Genomic DNA, 20,343 nt, shown 5'->3' with positions numbered 1-20,343 from the left:
TCTAGTCTTACACTGCTAAATTAGGGACGCTAGCGCAGATAGCCCTCGTGTAGCTTTGCGCGAAATTCAAAACAAATACAAAGATATGTAGTTTACATAAATGTCAAACAAATACGAAATATTGATTAAATTACAGTGCCTTAAAAGTATGATGGTTTGTCTAAAGAGAGAATTTATGATGTTCTACTGTTATATATAAGGTAGGGGAAGAGTTACACCGTGTAGTTAAAAACAAGCTTGAATCGTTCACGGTAGAAAAAGTCGCAAAGCGCAGTACCTAAAACAGAGGTTTAAAAATTGGTCAAGTCACTTGGTGTAGCTGCTGGAACATCGCAACAATCACTTACACTACAGAAAGTCACAAACATGAAAAGTTGGAGAAGTTACTAGATGTAACTCTTAGAACATCAGAAGTGCAGTTCCTAAAACGTGACTTCAGACATGCAAAGTTGGAAAATGTCACTAGGTACAGGTGTTATAACATCATAAAGTCAGAAAGTACAGTTCCTGAAGCGTGACCTCAAACATGAAAAGTTGGAGAATGGCACTAGGTACAACTCTTAAAACATCATAAAGTCACAAATTGCAGTTCCTAAAACGTGACCTCAAACATGAAAAGTTGGAGAATGTCACTAGGTACAACTCTTAAAACATCATAAAGTCACAAATTGCAGTTCCTAAAACTCTTTAATCCCGAAAATAATTTGTTTTATATAATCCAGTAGCAATGGTTTATGAAGTTACTTTCAAAGTTATGTTGTTGTTGTTTTGTACGTTATAAATCTAGCTTCAGGGAAATAAACAGGCAAATCCATGTTGTGCGTCTGTTTATTTATTGTTAATCATTCTCGACTCACTAATAAATACCGAAGAAACAGGAAATTCAAGACGTTCATTTATAATTCGTATTCGAGTTTGCTATTATATTATCCTCGTCTAAAAGTTTGTTATTGTTTTTTTCAACCGACTTCTCTTTTTCGTGTTTGAAGTGTCTGTTTAGACGTTTAGACCTCGGAGAGTACTGTAAGCCTAATGTTACGTATTATTACATTTTACAGTTAAACGATTAGGATTATATCCTAAATTAACTGCCACATATTAAAGCAGAAGTTTCACTTGATATCTCTGTGTTTGTGTTTAACTCCTATGTAATTACAGGTAAAAGTATTTACAAAGTTTTTGAACAAATAGAGTAGATAAATCCGTGGGCGACAGAAATAATACGTATGCTACTCATGAGGCAGCAGGCCGACCTTCAGTTGCCCTGGGCAGTACACGTTCGCTCAGTAAATGCTCTGTGGCGACCGGCAAGTCCCAACGGTCCAAAGTAACTTGCCGATGAATTTCTAACGTGCTTCTCTGCCTGACTAATGAAATCCCTGTTTCCAGGGGAAATGCTAAAAGACAGAAGCAGAACCTAAATATTGAATTTGTCACGAAAGCCTGGCACAGCTGTAGAAAGTTGGAACGAGTTCCGTGATTACCCTTGTGGCCATGCCGACCAGATGCCGGATCCTCACCGAACAGCCTTCCATACCGGGGAATATTATACACTACGATACATTGCACTTGAGAAAATAGTGTAAATTACCGCGGGTTAACTCGTTAATTCTTTTGTAATGAGATAGTAACGAATATATTTTGTTGTTATTTTTTCCGACAAATCGAACATTGAGACTTCAAAATCGTTTCCACCTAATTTTTTTTCTAAGAAACTAATTCATTATATATTTTTTTTCAATCCATTACTATAAACATAAGAACTAATACACAAAGGAAATGACAGCAGCATGTCGACGTCGACTCACGAGATAAATGTGATAAACTATGCATCGCAAAATAATATTAAACATGAAAAAGTTGTCAATAATAGTTATTCCAAAGATAATTAACGGTAGAGCAAGAATGAATAATAAATGCCAATAATCATAAAACCAATGTTAATAATAATGTAACAAGAATGAATATTTAATATGAACAACATGTTAAGAATGATAATACTAATGGGTGTGTAATAATAAGTTTAGAGTGAAACAAAAAGAAGGAATTTGCTTGCATCTGATAGGCCTAATATTTGTGACAAAAAATCACTTAGATTGCTGGTGTATTTTGGCACTTTTTTTTAATTTGTATATTTCGGATTTTAAACCAGAAGTGTGTAAAAAGTATTCACATCCATCTTTTGTCTTCCTCAAGTCATGCTCAGGAAGCCATTCGTTCAATACCATAAATCACCAACTGGGTTGAACGATGAGGGACAAAATTTTATGTGAAATTCATTTATGTTTATAATAAATAGTTTCAACGCTACGCCTTAAATGGCCGGACTTAAGGAGAATGTGAAATAGACATTTACACTCTGAGTACTTTTTATCAGAAATATTAAGCCTATTGTATTAATGCTTCTCCAGTTTTCAATATTTAAACATAATTAACGTAATATAACAGTTATAATTAACACAAAGATTAGTGGAAATTTTATGATGATAAATTTAAAAGTTTTTAACATTTTCGTTTACAATGATTAATACGATAGAAGATTTAACAAAAGTAATATAACGTCGATGGAAACGACGTATAAATTAGAGGCACGAGCGAATTAATCCAACAAATCCAGTTGACATGTCACTTCTAGACAAACATGACAGATAACGATATCTCTACAGTTTCTCGTGCTAGCTTGTGGCCATAGTAACACAAGAACATCCCATTGAAATGAGTGATTCTGGAAATTATGACTTGTGTAGGTTCTTAGAAAGCAGGTTACTCTGAATGGACTTGTCGACACTCCACAGGCTCACTGCCAACCGTACAACCAGGTCTACAAAGCTAGAGTGACGGTCTTTTGTGCTCAACATACAACGAATTATACAAAGCTAGAGTATCATCAAGCTGTGAATACCTGAAATCAGAGTATCATAGAGCTATGAATATTTGAAATCAGAGTATCTTCAAGCTGTGAATACCTGAAATCAGAGTATCATCAAGCTGTGAATACCTGAAATCAGAGTATCTTCAAGCTGTGAATACCTGAAATCAGAGTATCTTTAGCTTTGAATATCTGAAATCAGAGTATCATCAAGCTGTGAATACCTGAAAGTACAGTATCTCCAAGCTCTGAATACCTGAAATCAGAGTATCTTCAAGCTTTGAATACCTGAAAGTACAGAATCTTTAAGCTGTGAATACCTGAAATCAGTGTATCTTCAAGCTGTGAATACCTGAAATCAGAGTATCTTCAAGCTTTGAATATCTGAACTCAGAGTATCTTTAAGCTGTGAATACCTGAAATCAGAGTATCTTTAGCCAAATTTCTTCAGATATTAATGGAATTACAGCCGAAAATATAGAAAGCCGTCGAATCAGTACGTTCTAATTATTAAGAGTTTTTCTTTAACGGCACTACATACTTTAAGGTAGACGGTATATATAAGTGCTAAAGGAAACATTAGATTATGGGACAGATATTACTGGATTTTGTTATATCGTTAATTTTTATGTATTATTAATGAAACAGTGGGAAATTTCCAATTCGATTAAATTAATTAAATTACAAAAAACAAAACTGTCTTCTGGAATGATCCGGCGTGGCCAGGTGGTTGGGGTACTTGACTCGCAATCTGAGAGTCGAATCCCCGTCCCACCAAACATGATCGCCCTTTCAGCCGTGGGGGGGGGGGCGTTATAACGTCCGGTCAATCCTACTATTCGTTGATAAAAGAGTAGCCCAAGAGTTGACAGTGGGTGGTGATGACTAATTGCCTTCCATCTAGTCTTTCACTGCTAAACTATGGACAGCTAGCGCAGATAGCCCTGTGTAGCTTTGCGCGAAATTCAAAACAAACCAAGTCTTCTGTAATGTTAATAAAACGAACATATATCAACTTAAAGCTTCCGTTTTGCGATAAAGACAAAAAAAAAAGCTAAAACAATCATACCGGCTTCCACACAGAACAGCAGTTGCTTCTTAGGAAAGAACTATTTTAAGTTTAATTGTTTGTAAATGTTTACGAAACTAAAGCAAGTCAGTAATGTCTTCTGACCGAAATGTTGAGAAATGAGAGCATGTCTTTGGCACACCGTATTATTTTTTGTAGAAGTTTTAAATTTGCACAGTGCCTAATTAATTTTCAAAGAGCTAACACTATTAAAGCGACGTTTTGGAAGAGCATAAAGAAAATAATTTTCATCTCATGAAACACTAAAAAAAGGGTGATCTGGTTCAACACATCACGTTTCTCCGTTATTTCTCACCTGCTTTACTGAAAACGCCGAGTAAATCTTATGTGTCGAAGTCGTCATATTGGAGACTTCACGAAAAATAATGCTTTAAAAACTAAATCATTTTGAAGTTTTTGCATTTCTTTTTAAGATAAGAATGGATAAACAGATATGATGTAATATCAAATGTCAGGTAATAAGACTTGCTAGCGTATTAGTATGACTGTTAGGTTAATTATGTACAGTTCTCTGATAGGTGGCAAGTATATGTTAGCTTATAGTATTCGTTACTCCGTTATGTTTGATGCATACGATTGCAAATATGTAAGTGCTTATAAGTACAGTCACGTTTTGTATATGGTGTGGATCTAAATAACAAATGACTGTTGTTTTTTATGTGTTTTGTAAGTAATGGGCTATTCCATATTCCTTGAAGTGAGTTCCATTAAGCCTTATTGGTTATGGTGCTTATACCAATGAATCAGTATTTTAATTACATGTATGAAGATTATTTAAAAATAAAATTTATTCTCAGCAACTTTTACAGTATGGGAGTTCTGCTTTTAATAATTACAACATTTCGACCCATAGTAGAGGGTCATCATAAGATAAAAGTTACTATGGGTTGAAACGTTGTAATCACAACTTCCATCCTTTAAAGGTTCCTATTATTGCATTTTTGATTTAATTTATGGACAGTATGTTGCATTGTTGCCTTACTTTGATGATTTAATAATAACCTCTTAAGTTCACCAACTTCCTGAGATATTATTGAAATTACAATCATACTTGTCATAAGACATTAGTACTAGGCCTATTACATTTTTAAACACTACATTCTTAATCTAGGTCTTAGAGATTTTCAACAATTAGAAGAGTTTATTATTGGAATTACAATCATACTTGTCATAAGACATTGGTACTAGGACTATTACATTTTTAAACACTACATTCTTAAACTAGGTCTTAGAGATTTTCAACAATTAGAAGAGTTTATTATTGGAATTACAATCATACTTGTCATAAGACATTAGTACTAGGCCTATTACATTTTTAAACACTACATTCTTAATCTAGGTCTTAGAGATTTTCAACAATTAGAAGAGTTTATTATTGGAATTACGTCTGAAAATATTGTTAACGTCGTGGACACCTTAACATTATATAATTTAGTTTTCTGGTATAGTTATTTCTAATGTTAAATTTTTCTAGTCAGTTTGATATACTGGATTGTCTTCATTAATTTAGATGGGCTTTGTTTTTAGCTTTAACTATCTATCGACGTTTTTGTCTTATCTTTATATCCATAACGACTTAAACTAAATATTCTAAGACTGTTTTAATAATTTATCACTTTGATGCAGTGATTTGTTCTTTTAATTCATGAGGTCAGAAAAACACGTAGGTTGAAGAAGTTTTGATACAAAATGATAAAACCCTAATAACCCGAGAGCTTTTGAAAGGTGGATCTTTCTTCTTCAGTTTGGCTCGGCATGGCCAGGTGGTTAGGGCGCTCGACTCGCCAGCTGTGGGTCGTAGGTTCGAATCCCCGTCCCACCAAACATGCTCGCCCTTTCAGCCGTGGGGGCGTTATAATGTGACAGTCAATCCCACTATTCGTTGGTAAAAGAGTAGCCCAAGAATTGGCGGTGGGTGGTGATGACTAGTTGCCTTCCTTCTAGTCTTATACTGCTAAATTAGGGACGGCTAGCGCAGATAGCCCTCGTGTAGCTTTGCGCGAACTTCAAAAACAAACAATCTTCAGTTTGCCTCTGAATAAGAAAGGTCCAAATTTTGAAAGCGCTCGGGTTATAGAGTTTTTATCATTTTGTTATTTTAATAAATGTCTTGTCTGGCGACACCATTGCTCGTTATATATTATTAAAGAATACGTTTCAGAGGCGTAGATACTTGAGACAATGAAAATGTATCCATAATTCAAATTGATTGATAAGAATAATTACTTTTTGTAATAAATTATTCAATATAATAAAAAATATGAATGTGTCCTCTACAGTCCGACGTTGTATTCTGAAACGGAAAATGTGTCTTCACAGAAGTGATACCAGACCTCAGAATCTCCCTGAGGACACAAATGGTCAGGAGATAATTCAGTTTAAAGTGTACTTAGGAAATGTTAAAATTTGGCAAGATTTTGATAAACACTTTCGACAGTTCTTCGTTTTTACATAATTTTATATATTGTACATTAACTTAGTCGATTTTCATTGGATTCGATGGTCAAACTATTTTCCACGAGTATTTGTTCGTGTTGTTCTTGTTTTTAACGTCTCCCATGTTCAATGGTTCTTTTGTCAACATTTCATCCTGTTTGACATACGTAAGATTTCTCATACAGTTTCCAAGGGACGACGTAAACACCTTGTTTACTGTGTTTCACTCTGGAGTTACTTGAAGTTAGATTACTTCTAATAGTATTAGGGTATTGATAAGTGTCTATAACATTATTTTCAATTGACACTTTCTTAAAGGTTTCAATTTTTATGTTGCAAATAAAGTAACTTCTTTTTTTCAGCTAGGGTGTGTGGCCTAGTGGTTAACGTAACGGTCTAGAAATTAAAGGATCTAAGGTTCGAGACGTGGCGTTACCACAATACTCTTCGCATTTTCAATTCGTATATTTTAAATGTCTTCTCGTGCTAACCACTAGCGGTCAATACCAGTAAAGGTTTTATAGGAAAACTCATTTTCTAAGAATTATGGTCAATATTTTTAAAAAACGCCTGTCATTAGAAAAGATTAGTATATATTTTTTGTCGTTATAAGGTAGACCTACAGATATACTATAAATTGCAGACTTAGTAAATATTTTTGCTAAAAAAAATAATATAACAAAATTACAAAAGCTTTCGAAAACGTATTATATAAGGTTAAATATTATTCTTACTTTGTGTACAGTAGGTTCGTTTTAATTTGATAATTACTTAAGTTGTTTATTTTTAACGTTTATTTTAGAGATGAAAATTATTTTAGGCAAAAATACAAATTCTGCGCACTGCTAACCAGATTAGCGAAGCTTGAAATATCTTAAGACCTAATAAATGAAAGTATAAACCAAAAAATATATAAATCACGAGTAGATGAAAGCGATATTTTATGAACTTGGTTACGATTATAATACGAAATTTGGACATCATGTACAGTTTATTTATTTTAAAGCAAAGCTACATTGAGCTATCTGTTGTGTCTACCGCGGACATTCGAACCTCAGTTATGAACGTTGTAAGTCCGTAAACTTCCCATTGTACCACCAGGGGACAACGTCATATACAGATAAAGTCAAAATAAATGATAATAATGTCTGTCCTAGATGTTAAACTTCTTATAACGATGTTCTCTAGCCAAAGTATTTAGTTGTGATAGCTATGTATATTGTAAATGTAAACTTTAGATCTGATTTACTAAACATATTGGTCACCAGTGACGCAGTGGTAAAAAATGTTTAACTTTTTCAGTAGATGGCGCTCAGATAATGACATCATAATGGGCACTGCGGTCTCAATGAGAAACAGGTAAACATATATTTCCTAGACTAAACAAATGCCTGGAAAATAAGTTCCCTAATCACTTACGTTATCAACGGATTAGGTATGAACGTTTACTGGTAATAATTTAATGTACTTTCGCTTACTTCTGCAGATATTATCATTTCAAAGTAGCAAAGATTGAACTGTTTGTTTGTTTGTAGTTAAACACAAATCTGCACAATGGGCTATCCGTGCTCTGCCCACCACAGGTATCGGAACCTGGTTTCTAGCGTTGTAAGTCTGCAGAAATACCGCTATGCCACTGGTGGACGAAAATCGAACTGAATTTAAAATTTGGACGAATATAGGTGTATTAACATTATTTCTTCTCTACGTCTTGGTTTGTTTTACATCATACTACGTTTACTGTAGTCTCTCCAAAGACAAATAAAAAAAGCAGTGTAGTTAGAAAGAAATAAAAATATTATTTTTTTATTATTATTATATTTGTTGTTTTAGCGGAAATCTGCACAGTAGGTTATCTTCTTTATGTATATAATAAACAAGTTTCTCATTCGATATGTTGATTTTTGTTTGTTGTGAAACACAAAGTTACACAATGGTCTGTGACTTACCGCTAAAACACTGGTGGGCTCGATATCACCAATCCCAAATTATATCATATTGTATTTGGATATATACATATGTAATTAGTTCTATGATGCTTTTATAAAACGTTTCGTTTTAATATTTCTCCTCCAGAAAATTTTTAATTCGGCTAATAATATTTTACTTACTCCTTTATTGCTTGTCCTGCCATCTAGTGGTTATAACGATACATGAAGCTGTCTAAAATTTATATTTTATCTTTGTTTTCGAGTTATGTTTTCACAGAACTATACAATGAGCTCTCTGCGCTAACTCAGTCAAAAAAACCTTATTATTATTTCGAATTAAATTGTATATCTAACATAAATAATCGCTAGAATTATTTTTCATTTTGAAAAATTATTATTTTTTTTACTTCACAAATTATACTTAATATTAAAAAATGGACTGCCTGATTACTATTGATGTAGGCTATTGTTTTAATACTTTAATGTAGATGCTTTGTTTGTTAAAAAGAAAGAGTTTTAGCACAAAGTAAAGGTGATGTGACGTCTAGAAGTTTCTGAAAATTGGGAGAAAATAATGTGAAATATAAAAACATGAGAGAGGTAACAAACTAGTCAGTAAATTAGTAAGTCAGTTTATCACTGAAAATTTGGAATTTTTATGTCAACAAAGCAGAGTGTTTGTAAGTAAAAAGACTGTTTAGTTTTATTTACGAGTTAAGACAAGTCCTCGTCAGCAGCAAGTTTTACAAATATAAAATTCTGGGTTCAATTCTCTAAAATGGATGAAGTGCAGATAGCCTTCTATGTGGTTTTGCATTTTAAAAAAACAGAGTTAGGCTTATCAATATAAACATAACGTGTTCAACTTCATGTTACAGTCGAAGAAATAAATTGCTTTCATTAGTGCTAGCTGGACTGTATTTTATATAATTAATACCTAATAATCGAAAGCAACATGCTCAACCTTTACAATGCAACTTCTTCCACCAGTTGAGCATTTGCCCTAGAAAGGCACAATTGCTTTTATTAAAGAAAAAACTAAAACATTATAAGTCGATTTGCATTATAAAACACTGTGAAATATAAAAACAGATGTACCAGGGAAACATTCAATAACAATGAAAGAAATTTCATTTTCTGTTGCATTGTTTACTGTCATATCAGTGGTAACAAGTTATCTGGTAAACAAATAATTATAGTGGAGAATTGTTTACAAGCAGCCTGCCAGAAAAACTAGGGTAAGAGAGGAATGTGTAATATACTTACACAAACTTTCCTTGGGTCTTGAAGAAAATGCATTGATAAACCACCTATCATCCAAGTTCTCTTAAAAACAATTAATTGATAAATCTTTTTTAAAATAAACATGATAACTGATGATAGTGTTTGGCTTAACAACACTTATTATACAAAATGATATTTCCAGCATATGCCGGATGGTATATAACATTTTCCACCACACCAGATACAGATAGGAACAGTGATTTTTGTTTAATCAGAGACAGAACATTTTGTAATGAATTAATATTATTCTATACCTGATATCCATATTATATATTTGCAAGTATGCTACCCTTTACTCTTATAAGTTTTTTTAAATATGCAAGTTAAATACTTTTATGCCTCAAAAGGCATCCAAGCTGAAAGCACCTTAACACCTATCAACAATGCTAAGGAGTTGACTTTCACTCTTATGATACACCTACAACTTTATGCATGGGAAAAAGTTTGTGGTACTATAAGGATTTGAACCCATGCTACCAGTTCAAAAATCTAGAGCTCTATAATAGGTCCAATCCATACCAAAAATAGTAGTTCAGTACATAGTTGAAATATAGAAATATATTTTGAATCACCAGAAAATTAAATATTAGTGGAACTGTTCATAGTCTCGAGTCTTCCAAAAAAGTGAATATTTACAGTCTTACATTCATGTTTTACTTTTTTTTTTCTCAACGTCATCTTCTTTTTTTTGTTATTTTGCTTTAATGATACGTGTCTTGGAATGGCACTTGATGTAAGAATATCTCAATAAACAAGTAATTGTGTGTCTTGGAATGGCACTTGATGTAAGAATATCTCAATAAACAAGTAATTGCGTGTTTTGGAATGGCACTTGATGATGTAAGAATATCTCAATAAACAAGTAATTGCATGTCTTGGAATGGCACTTGATGTAAGAATACCTCACAAACAAGTAATTATTTTGTAGGCATTTCATTACTGAAGTAATTCATGATTTTTATAAATATAGATACTAGAATCAAAATTTGTTTCGATCTGACACAAAAAACACTGACAATCTGCTATCACACATCCATGTTTATTAACATTATGTTATATATATAGCAGTGATAAATCTTAATACCATAATTTTAGATTCAACTAATATACACACACACACACACACACAAACAAACAATTACACAGAAGATATGATATATCCATATATATATATATTTTGAATAATGTCACGAGTATGGAAACTGAAAAGACCCTAAAATATAACATAATTATACATATTACATTTACATAGCTAGACTGATAATGTCATATCTTGATTCGGGTGTTTATCCGATCAGTTTTAACAAACATTAAAAAATAACTATCTACCCTCAAGTAAGTCATCGCATCTTACACTACAATCATTAAACATAATAAGTAGCTCTTATTTGTTTTGAATAACTTATAATTATTGATATTAACTTTTTGAAACAGAAACTTGTATCACAGTTTAATTACTTTAATGGTGAAATTCAGAATTATAAATTAATAGCCTATGATATAATTCTACTAATTATTAACTTTCAGTCAGACTTAACATTAATACATGTTGTTGTTTTTAATGATAACTTAAACTTCACTACAATAAAGAAGTTCATCCTCTTGAAGTGTCTTCAGTCGTATAATTCTCTTTTTCTGGAAGTTTTTGCAATTCCATGCGAGCTTGACGATTTGATTCTAACAGTTCCCTAAGTTGTGAATTTAGGGTATCATTCTGGCGTTCCAAAAAATCTAAGTGACTGTTTATCTGGTCCAAAGTTTCATTCAGCACTTCATAACCTATAAGTTAAGATGGAGTAAACTTAAAAGATACTCTTACAAGTTTTTTAAACACAAAGATATCATGCAGCATGCTATTATTCCAATAAATAACCTAACTTAAAAACGTTTGTTGTTGTATTACTTTACATTGTATTTGGGTATTAAAAAATTTGTGACTTCATTTCTGGCCACCGCTGATATATATATAAACACTTGTTTGAGATAGTATAAAATATTTAATATCAAAAAAGTTGGTAAATCACAATCAATTACACCCTAATGATTTTAACCACAATCAAATACACCCTAATAATTTTCATAGGTGAAATGATCAAAAGAGCTAAGATTTGATCAGTTTTTCATTATTTGTTACTTGGAAATTTATGTGTTTGTATTTGCTTTCCATTAAAATACCATTTTTTACTGTCTTTAATAGTACTGCTGTTTTTGATTTGCCTATAGTCCCCTTAAATTGAAATATTTCACAAAATATCAAACATATTTTGCAATTTTGAACGTACAACTGTATCCTAACAATTTTATCATCATATAAGAATTAACCTTTGTAACACTAATTCACAAATATACCTTCACAGGTTCATTCACTCCATTAACGAGTTCATTCATACTTACATAAAAACACATAAAATGGATTAATCATACAATCAAAATTACAATAAAATGATTGAGTTGGTCTTTCAGGTGATTTAAAGCAAGATTTCCTTTGGAAATACACATGTTGTAATATGTGGGGGGTAATAGAGGCAAAATTTGGGAGTGGTTACCACTTTTGAGGACAAAATTTGTGGTACCCAAATTCAAAAAAGTCATGTCACGAAAAAGTTAGGCCACAAATAAAAAGTGAATTATAAAATAATAATAAAAACAAAGACAAAGGAAAATTTTATTTAGATTTTTTCTCTTTATCACATTTTTTATATTTTGTCTTACCCCAAAACCCATCTGAGTAGATACACATAAATATAACAAAATATTTAAAAGTACCTATTAGTTTTTTAAAAGCACCTAATAGTTTTCTCAATTCAAATTATCTACTGTTTTTATTTCTTTGAGCACCCCGTACAACTTATTTGAACTCGATTACTGTCACCCATATTAGTTTTCTGTATCACTCTCTGATAGGCTTATAGTTTTCTAACCCATAGCACCAACTGTTAATTTATAAGACAGCAATTGATGACGAACAGTCAATTATTCAAGCAAATCTATCAAAACTGGAAATAACCAACCCTTCACCTTGGCATGCAACACATTTTTGTACAGGACTATGTAAAACAATGTGAAGAATGTTTTTTTGTACATCATTATCATGTTTATTTTGCAAACCTTTTTTCCCTGTCGTTTAGCTGAGCTATCTCGTCTTTCTTTATGCCTAATGCCAGCTCACACCCGATTAAAATTAATTGAAACAATACTCTCACAGACAAAATTATTAACACCGAGTGGTGTCGAGGTATTTGTCATAGTAACTATTACCATTTTTAAATCAGTCTATCACTCTGGGTATATTAGTGGATCAGACGTTTTATCATCAGCCAATAGTTGTACAACTTTGAACTGTAATTTTATTGTCTGGTAGCAAGTAAAAGAGAGAGAACTGAAGAATGATGGGCCAGATGCTAAGAATTGTAGTTTTATATTGGATATCGCTTGAAACTTAGTTGGAGCTAGTAGGCAAGTTATAATTAATCAAGAAGTTTGAAAGTTTTTGTAAAGTAGATATTGTGATAACTTACAAAGTTACATTTTTCTTTCTGGTTCTTTTCTCTAAATTCTTGTTTCACAGTTATACTGTTGAGTTCAAAAGTTAATTTGTGTTGTCTGTAAAAGTTAGGGCCCAGCATTTTTGAATTCTGAATATATTCTATTTAACTTGTGAAAGTTCTAATACTAATTATATTTTTAATACACTTGATATTAATGTTTCAATCATTCTCAGTACAGAATAAGATTTCTCATGATAAAAAGAAAAAAAAAGGTTTCTTCCTAATCATTATGTCTGTTATGTAAAATATCAATAAATAGCTTGCCAATTGTTTTAAGCCAAAAAAGATACCTAGTAATAATTAAAAACATTAATTATAAGAACTTGTGAGTGAAAGTAAAGAAAAATGTAATGACATACCAATCACACAATATCTGTTTAATCCAGTGCCTAACATCACCCTTTTTAAATAAGGAAAGAAGTACAGCCTCCAATTATATGGAAAACTCTCTGGCTCCCTGGTATGTAGTTAGCATTTCTTCTAAGAGGTGTAATTTTGTATCTTAAGTTTAATGTTTCAACCCATATACCATCCAGTCAAGGTGCTGTATTATTTGTAAAACTTTGAACATGATCCAAGATTTCTTGCTTTGTTTTTTGTTTGTATTTCTTTTAATAAAAATCATCAAATAACTGACATATAATATATATATAGATGGATAGATATACACACACACACCTATAATTGTATTTTCCTTATTTTTATTATATTGAAGTAATTGATTTATCTTCTATATTCATCATAATTTCTATATGGTTAATAACTTTAATATCAGATGTAAATTATTGTTATAATTTTTGTCTAGATACCTATTTTAAAGCAGTGTTTCACAGTTAAATTAATTCATATTACTCATTACATTATCGTCCAATGAAAGCTCCGGTAAGAGGGCCAAAAGTTTGCACATAAAAGAAAAGTATTTTAATGTTGAGAAAAGTCCATGTATAATTATACATAGTAAAGATTTCTTTAAATACACTAAAGGTAAGCCAAATGTCAAGACAGGAACAAGGAGGTGTTCAAGATTATTATGGGAATTGATAGTATTGATGCGTAATCTTTTTTTCATATTTTATGGTGAGAACAGTAAGATAAGGGGATCACAAAAATAAATTTTGGTAGGGTAAGAGTTGTCTTTAGTTAAATTGCCTTCAGCTGTGATTGATACAGTATATTTAGGGAAAGGCTCAACAAATATTTAAATAATCAAGGCTGGATTAATTCTGACTCATTCTGTAGTACCTCAACATTCTCCATACAGCTGGAAATACCTAAGATTTTAATGAAATTAGCAAAATTTATGCCCTTACCAATATCATTAAACTAAAGTAAACGAGACAAAAGCAAAGGCACAAACAACTGACCCCTGAGGCACTCCACTAGCAATAAAGTCCAGTTTGATTGAACTCCATTTATAACAATCTTTTGGTTTCTATTATACAACCACCAAACAATCCAATTAATTTGCCTTTCCCAAACCACCACTAATGTGACTTTCTTAATCTTAGCTAATCTTTTATGTAGCACCTCATTAAATGCTATTGAAAATCTAAGTACACAAAATCCACACATTTATTAATTAGTATTAGAAAAACTAATGCGGTGCATGTGCTCTTAATTATTATTATTCATTTTATAATAATGCTTCACTTACTATCAAAAACCTGTTAAGCCTAATCGTCAAGTCAAAATTAATTTGCAAAATTACAACAGTCATGTGATAAACTTCACGCAACTAAACTTGTGACTGTTTTATTACACCTGATGATTCACAACATGACTGAGTATGAGAGTTGAGTTTTTACTGTTTGCTAAAACTAAAAACTGCAATCAGTAAAACATTAACAATCACATACTTATGTTGCTTTCTTCGTGCATCATTTCTTCGTTTGTCTCACTTCCTCCTGATGAATTTGAGGTTCCATTTTGGTTGTAAGATCCAGAATCATTACAAGGAAATTTGTCATCGCTTCCCGCCATACTTCAGTTCTTCAAGTATCGGCAGTAAAAACGTTTATTCTCTTATATCTTAAATTAAGATGAAATATCAGAGTAAAAAAAATGAAAATGGATATATATGTTTTGCAATGTTTCAATCATGAACAAAAATAGTCAGTATAACCATAGACTAGAGAACTATTATATGTTATAGTATAACAGCTTCGTAGAGCGTATAACTATATCCTTCGAATTCGATGACGAGGAGTGAGGATGACGTTGGAACGTCGAAACATGTAGAGTCGTCAACTTTTTGAAGGCCATAGATAAGCCTAAATAAAATGTTTTTAATTGTGTACCAGTTAACGTTTAATATTATTTATGATTTTAACTTTATACACAAGTGCCAAAATACTATAATTAATATAATGTCGGTCATAGAACATAGTTAAATTCCTTTCACTCTAGCTATCTAATGTTCTGGGTCGTTCCCCTTTCGCGTCATGTGCGTTTTCTCCTGGAAAAGATTGCTGCATATAAGATTACGCTATGTAAAGGTGGATAATAATATTTTCCATTGGCGATATGGTATATTCAGATGAAACTGATTAATTTTAGAGATTTATTGGGTAGATCTTCTAGGTAACAGGAGATTCACTCAAGATATCTATTATGGTGTATTACTAAATCTCTTACTAACTGATTCGGTGTAAAAAAAAATCAGTAATGGATGTGTGTGTGTTTTTATAGCAAAGCCACATCATGCTATCTGTTGTGTCAACTGAGGGGAATCAAACCATTTATTTTAGCATTGTAAGTACATAGACTTACCAGTGTCTCAGTGGGGACTTAAGAAATGAGACTGGACCCAAACTGCAAAAAAAGAACAATGTTTATTATACACTATGAGCACAAACACAACATGTGCACTTGCAGTTTACTTACGTTGGGCCATTGCTTTAAATGGATTACTGGACTGACAACTGACAATTAAGTTCTGTGTTGAATGATATTCCAGACCAGACTACTCATAATTACCCAATGCAACATATACTACCACTTGACTGGTCATTCTCATAACACATAGGTAGATACATAATCATTTGATATCATCCAAACAATAATTTAAGGTAGTACATTGCTGTTGACATCCTTACACAGTGTTGCATTACACAATGTTCTTCAAGGATAATAATGGACATTATCAACTTCGAAAATAAAAAAGAAATAAAAGTAATTTGAAGAAAGGTCAACTTAACAGGTTTCTTGAACGCGTGTTATATGAAACCTGCACATATTCAAAACAAAGAATAACTTCTGAATAACTATTATAAGATTAGAATATTATTATAATAAGATTAGAAACACATTGTACATTCATATACCATATTTTCCTGTCTTACTTATCTCAGACTTGTTCTAACCTGACAAGTTAACTTTAATTTATCACCAATAAATTTTAAATTTGCCCTGGTCGAAAATTGCATTAATCCTTTTTGGTTTCCAAAAACAGACATTTCACAGACATCACAACCCTTGAACAAAGATACAAAAACCCAATACAAAATTACCCTTAAACAGTTAATTTCATGCATAATTACAAAAATAAACCCTCGAACAAAAATAATTATAAAATCTAAAACCCTTTAACAAATGCATAGTACATAATCTAAAAATGAGCCATTATAATAAAGATAAATGCAAAAACGAACCATTTAACACAAAATAATGCGAGAAAAGAAACCATATAAAACAGATAAACATTAATAGAAAACCTTTAACAATAGAAAATACTAAATAAAACAGCAAAATACAATACATAATACCCTTTAACACTGATAAAATTCCTTTTAAAATCTTTAACATTATAATAGTTCAAAAATACAAAACACATAAAAATTAAAATACCATTTAACTATGAAAAATACGAAATATACCTATGATTTAGAATAAAAACATATATCAATTACCACAGGCATGATTTAATAAACAACATTTTATTAAACGCTTTTGTAAGATATATAAATGAGCAAAGTTAGCAACATACCCTTTGAAAATAATTTCTCTACATTTCTATAATGCCAAAACAAGAAGAAACACTTCAACAGAGACTCAGCAAAATATGCACACATCTATACAAAAGTTGCATTTAAATTGATAATGTATAAAACATACATCACCCTGGAACTAATTCCATTATGAAATTAAGATACTTGTCATCTTTCCTTTTATACATAGAAAAAGCACTTAAAATTATTCAGTCATCTCACAGTCTGCAGTATTCTATTCTTAAATTTAATGTCTTATAAAACTGTTTGACTTCTACCAGCTCCCTATTATGCACAAGTTGAACATGGTAAATAACACCAAAAGGGCTACTTCAATAACGTTCATATCAGTGCAAGATACTTCCTGTGGTCTATCATGTTCTTAGCCTGCAGTTGTCAAAACTGCTATCATCTTTCATGGTTTATTGCCGGTAGACCTGGGGGACAGGTTTTTCTGCAGAGGAATCACCTCCATTGACACTGTAAGGGCTGAAGGCTCATTTGACACTGCTGGCAACCTTTCAGAGAAATCCTGCACATTGAACACCCTCACTGGCAGGTGATCCACTCATGCTACCTTCTCATAATTACTGTTTAGCATTATAGTTGCTAAAACCATGAAGTATGTCAATCCTTGATCAGGATATCACTTTGGCACACAAGTGAATGGGCACACCACTGTCTATTTGAAAAGCAATATCCAAAATCATCCAGAATATGATCTCTTGTGGCACCATTCTAGGTTGAAAATGCAAGCCTAATGAATTTTAATTGGTCAAAAGATCAATCTGATGTGTAAGTTTTAAAATAGTCCATAACTGCTTGGTTATGACCATTACTCCCCTCTAAAAACTACCTATAAAGATTGAGTAGTATTCAGGTTACTATGATCAAGTGACATTTCTACAGAGTTGACATGTGCTCATGCGAAAATCGCCCATATAATGTATATCCTTGGCACCCTTAATCTGCACAATCCACAGGCCTATTGGCACTATGTTTGACCAACACTTATCTGTAGCTGTGTTACCTTTTTTGCCATTCCTATTGTAATGGACAGCACATTATCTGTAAAACAGCATCCTACACACAAACAATGACCAGTTAGGTAAAACTAACATTTACTTTAATCATCAGTATTCATCACTGTTTTCATTTTGTCTCTTCTTAGGAACCTTCTTTTAGTTACTAGTTTAAAATTAGCGGTTGTGCAATTTATAGTTTCAACACTTGGGTGCTATTTTCCACCTCTCCCTGGTATATTTACAGTTTGCATTTTCATGCATCTTAAGACGCTCCTTGTACTGGAACAAGAGAATAAGTTAAGAGAATAAAAAAAATTGCTTTTTTAAATGTTTCAAGATGCATGATTGAAAATATTATATCACAGCTAAATAAAACACTGGGCACACCAAGTTCATATACTACCGATAATTTCAGTTGCTCAAACATTTCAATTAAAATCAATCAAAATGTTGTTACGTCTCCGTTCGTTAATTAACTTTCCGTAATTTTGTTCCGACGAAACTTTAGCGACACAAGTCCTTACTTAATAAAACTGGTTTATTCTTTCCGAATACAACTTTACGATACACTTATTTTCAACAGTCGCTCTATAACAAACGCTATATCAACGAACGTCAACAATACTTCTGACTGCAGTTCAATTACTCACTATCTACACACACATTATTATTGTCCCGTCACGTTGTCACCCTTTTATATATACCAGACTACCCTATATCTAGTAAATGCTAGAGCATTCGCCAAGGTACAGGATAGTTCTAGAAAGCAGAGGGCGTGAGAATAGTCACGTGATCTCGCTGACGCAACAATATCTTGCACTGCTCTTATTGAAAAACAACAATTAAAACTACATTTTCTCTCAGAGATAGTACTGCGCTACCATTACCGAAAAACAATAAGCAAAACCGTGTTTCCTCTTGGTCATAGTATGAGTCTCACCATTACTCTTATTTTTCGATGAAAATTCACTATCTGCTAGAATATTTCAATGTCGAAATTGAAACATTTTTCTCAGAAAGAAATGGCCGAAAATTCCTTTAATTGTGTTTCGAATTTATAACTACCATCTTTGATTATGCAAAATTTTGATGCTTTAAGCATTAAATTTACTTGCACCATATGTCCTAAACTGTGTTAATCAAGTAGCTATCATCCAATATCCTATGGATATCTCTTGTTTTCTAATGTTGCTCAATAACTCAAAAAGTAAGGGTCACAAAGTCCATTAGGTTCCATTAATCTTGCAATCAACAAACTGTCTTAGCTTCACATGTTCAAGTGGTAATCATACAATGTATCACATACATTACACTTCAAAATATTACATGAAGGTTGAGAATGCAAGGGTCACAACACAATTTCATCTGAGTTTTCCAGTTCCTCACTATCATATCTCCTTGTGAAAACTGGTGATGCATTAAGCACTACATGTACTGAGATAAGCCGTCTTAGCTTCATAATAATCAAGAAGAAATTACATAATGTAGTGTGTACACTGTATTGTAAACAGCCCTTGATGGTTTGGAAAGCAAGGATTGCCACTTCCTCTCAATCATGATACTTTGACGTAGTGATTGTCCCAAGTCTACACACGAGGAAACTGTATAATGTAATACGCACACAGTGCCTCGTGTGATCACAGTTCAAAAGGGCGAGCAGATTCAGCGAAAGGTTTCGATTCCACAACCGACCCACACAGTTTCCTAACCACTGAGTCAAAAGTAATAAAACAACAGCAAAAATCAACATTCATTATATATATATACACTTTTTAAAAAACCCGTCTAAAACAGAACAAAATGTGCAAAATTCAAAACCGCTACAGAGTAATAAGAAACTGTTAATTGTTTTTGATATATAGTATCAGTTTTAATGTTTTCTAAACTATTGAATGATGCTTGTTTGTTTGCTTTAGAACAAAGCACATTTGGCTATCTGCTGTGTCCATCGCGGGGAATCGAATCCTGGTTTTAGCATTGTAAGTTCGTAAACTTACCGCTGTCCCACCAAGGGACCTAAATGATGTTGTTACATGTAACTTTTCATTATTCCACCTAGCATTTTCACAAGTTATATAGTTTATTTGCAAGATGTTCCTACAACCAAAAAAAAAAAAACTAAATACGTGAGATGTATTATTTTGAGAAAGTAGGGTGACATCTAAATTTGAACT

General features: G+C 32.2%; 1 protein-coding gene across 1 annotated transcript; it reads right to left on the bottom strand.

Annotated features, from left to right (window-relative positions):
- Positions 1–10,997: 10,997 nt before the first annotated feature.
- LOC106471052 (UPF0184 protein-like) lies at positions 10,998–15,368 on the bottom strand. Its single transcript, XM_013931636.2, has 2 exons — positions 15,015–15,368; positions 10,998–11,389 (listed from the first exon to the last, which is right to left on the bottom strand). The coding sequence occupies exons 1-2, from the start codon at positions 15,136–15,138 to the stop codon at positions 11,205–11,207; spliced, it is 309 nt and encodes a 102-aa protein (XP_013787090.1). The 5' UTR covers positions 15,139–15,368; the 3' UTR covers positions 10,998–11,204.
- Positions 15,369–20,343: the final 4,975 nt, after the last annotated feature.

Source organism: Limulus polyphemus, unplaced genomic scaffold (genome assembly GCF_000517525.1).
Source record: "Limulus polyphemus unplaced genomic scaffold, Limulus_polyphemus-2.1.2 Scaffold4373, whole genome shotgun sequence".
In the NCBI taxonomy this organism is placed as follows: Eukaryota; Metazoa; Arthropoda; class Merostomata; order Xiphosura; family Limulidae; genus Limulus; species Limulus polyphemus.
This window is presented reverse-complemented; position numbering and strand designations above follow the sequence as displayed.

What these genes read in the sequence shown, in the direction of transcription:
- LOC106471052 (XM_013931636.2), bottom strand. Translation starts at nt 15,138, where the DNA reads ATGGCGGGAAGCGATGACAAATTTCCTTGTAATGATTCTGGATCTTAC. An exon ending in GCACGAAGAAAGCAACATAA is followed by an intron (nt 11,390 to 15,014) that starts GTATGTGATTGT and finishes CTTAACTTATAG; the next exon opens with GTTATGAAGTGCTGAATGAA.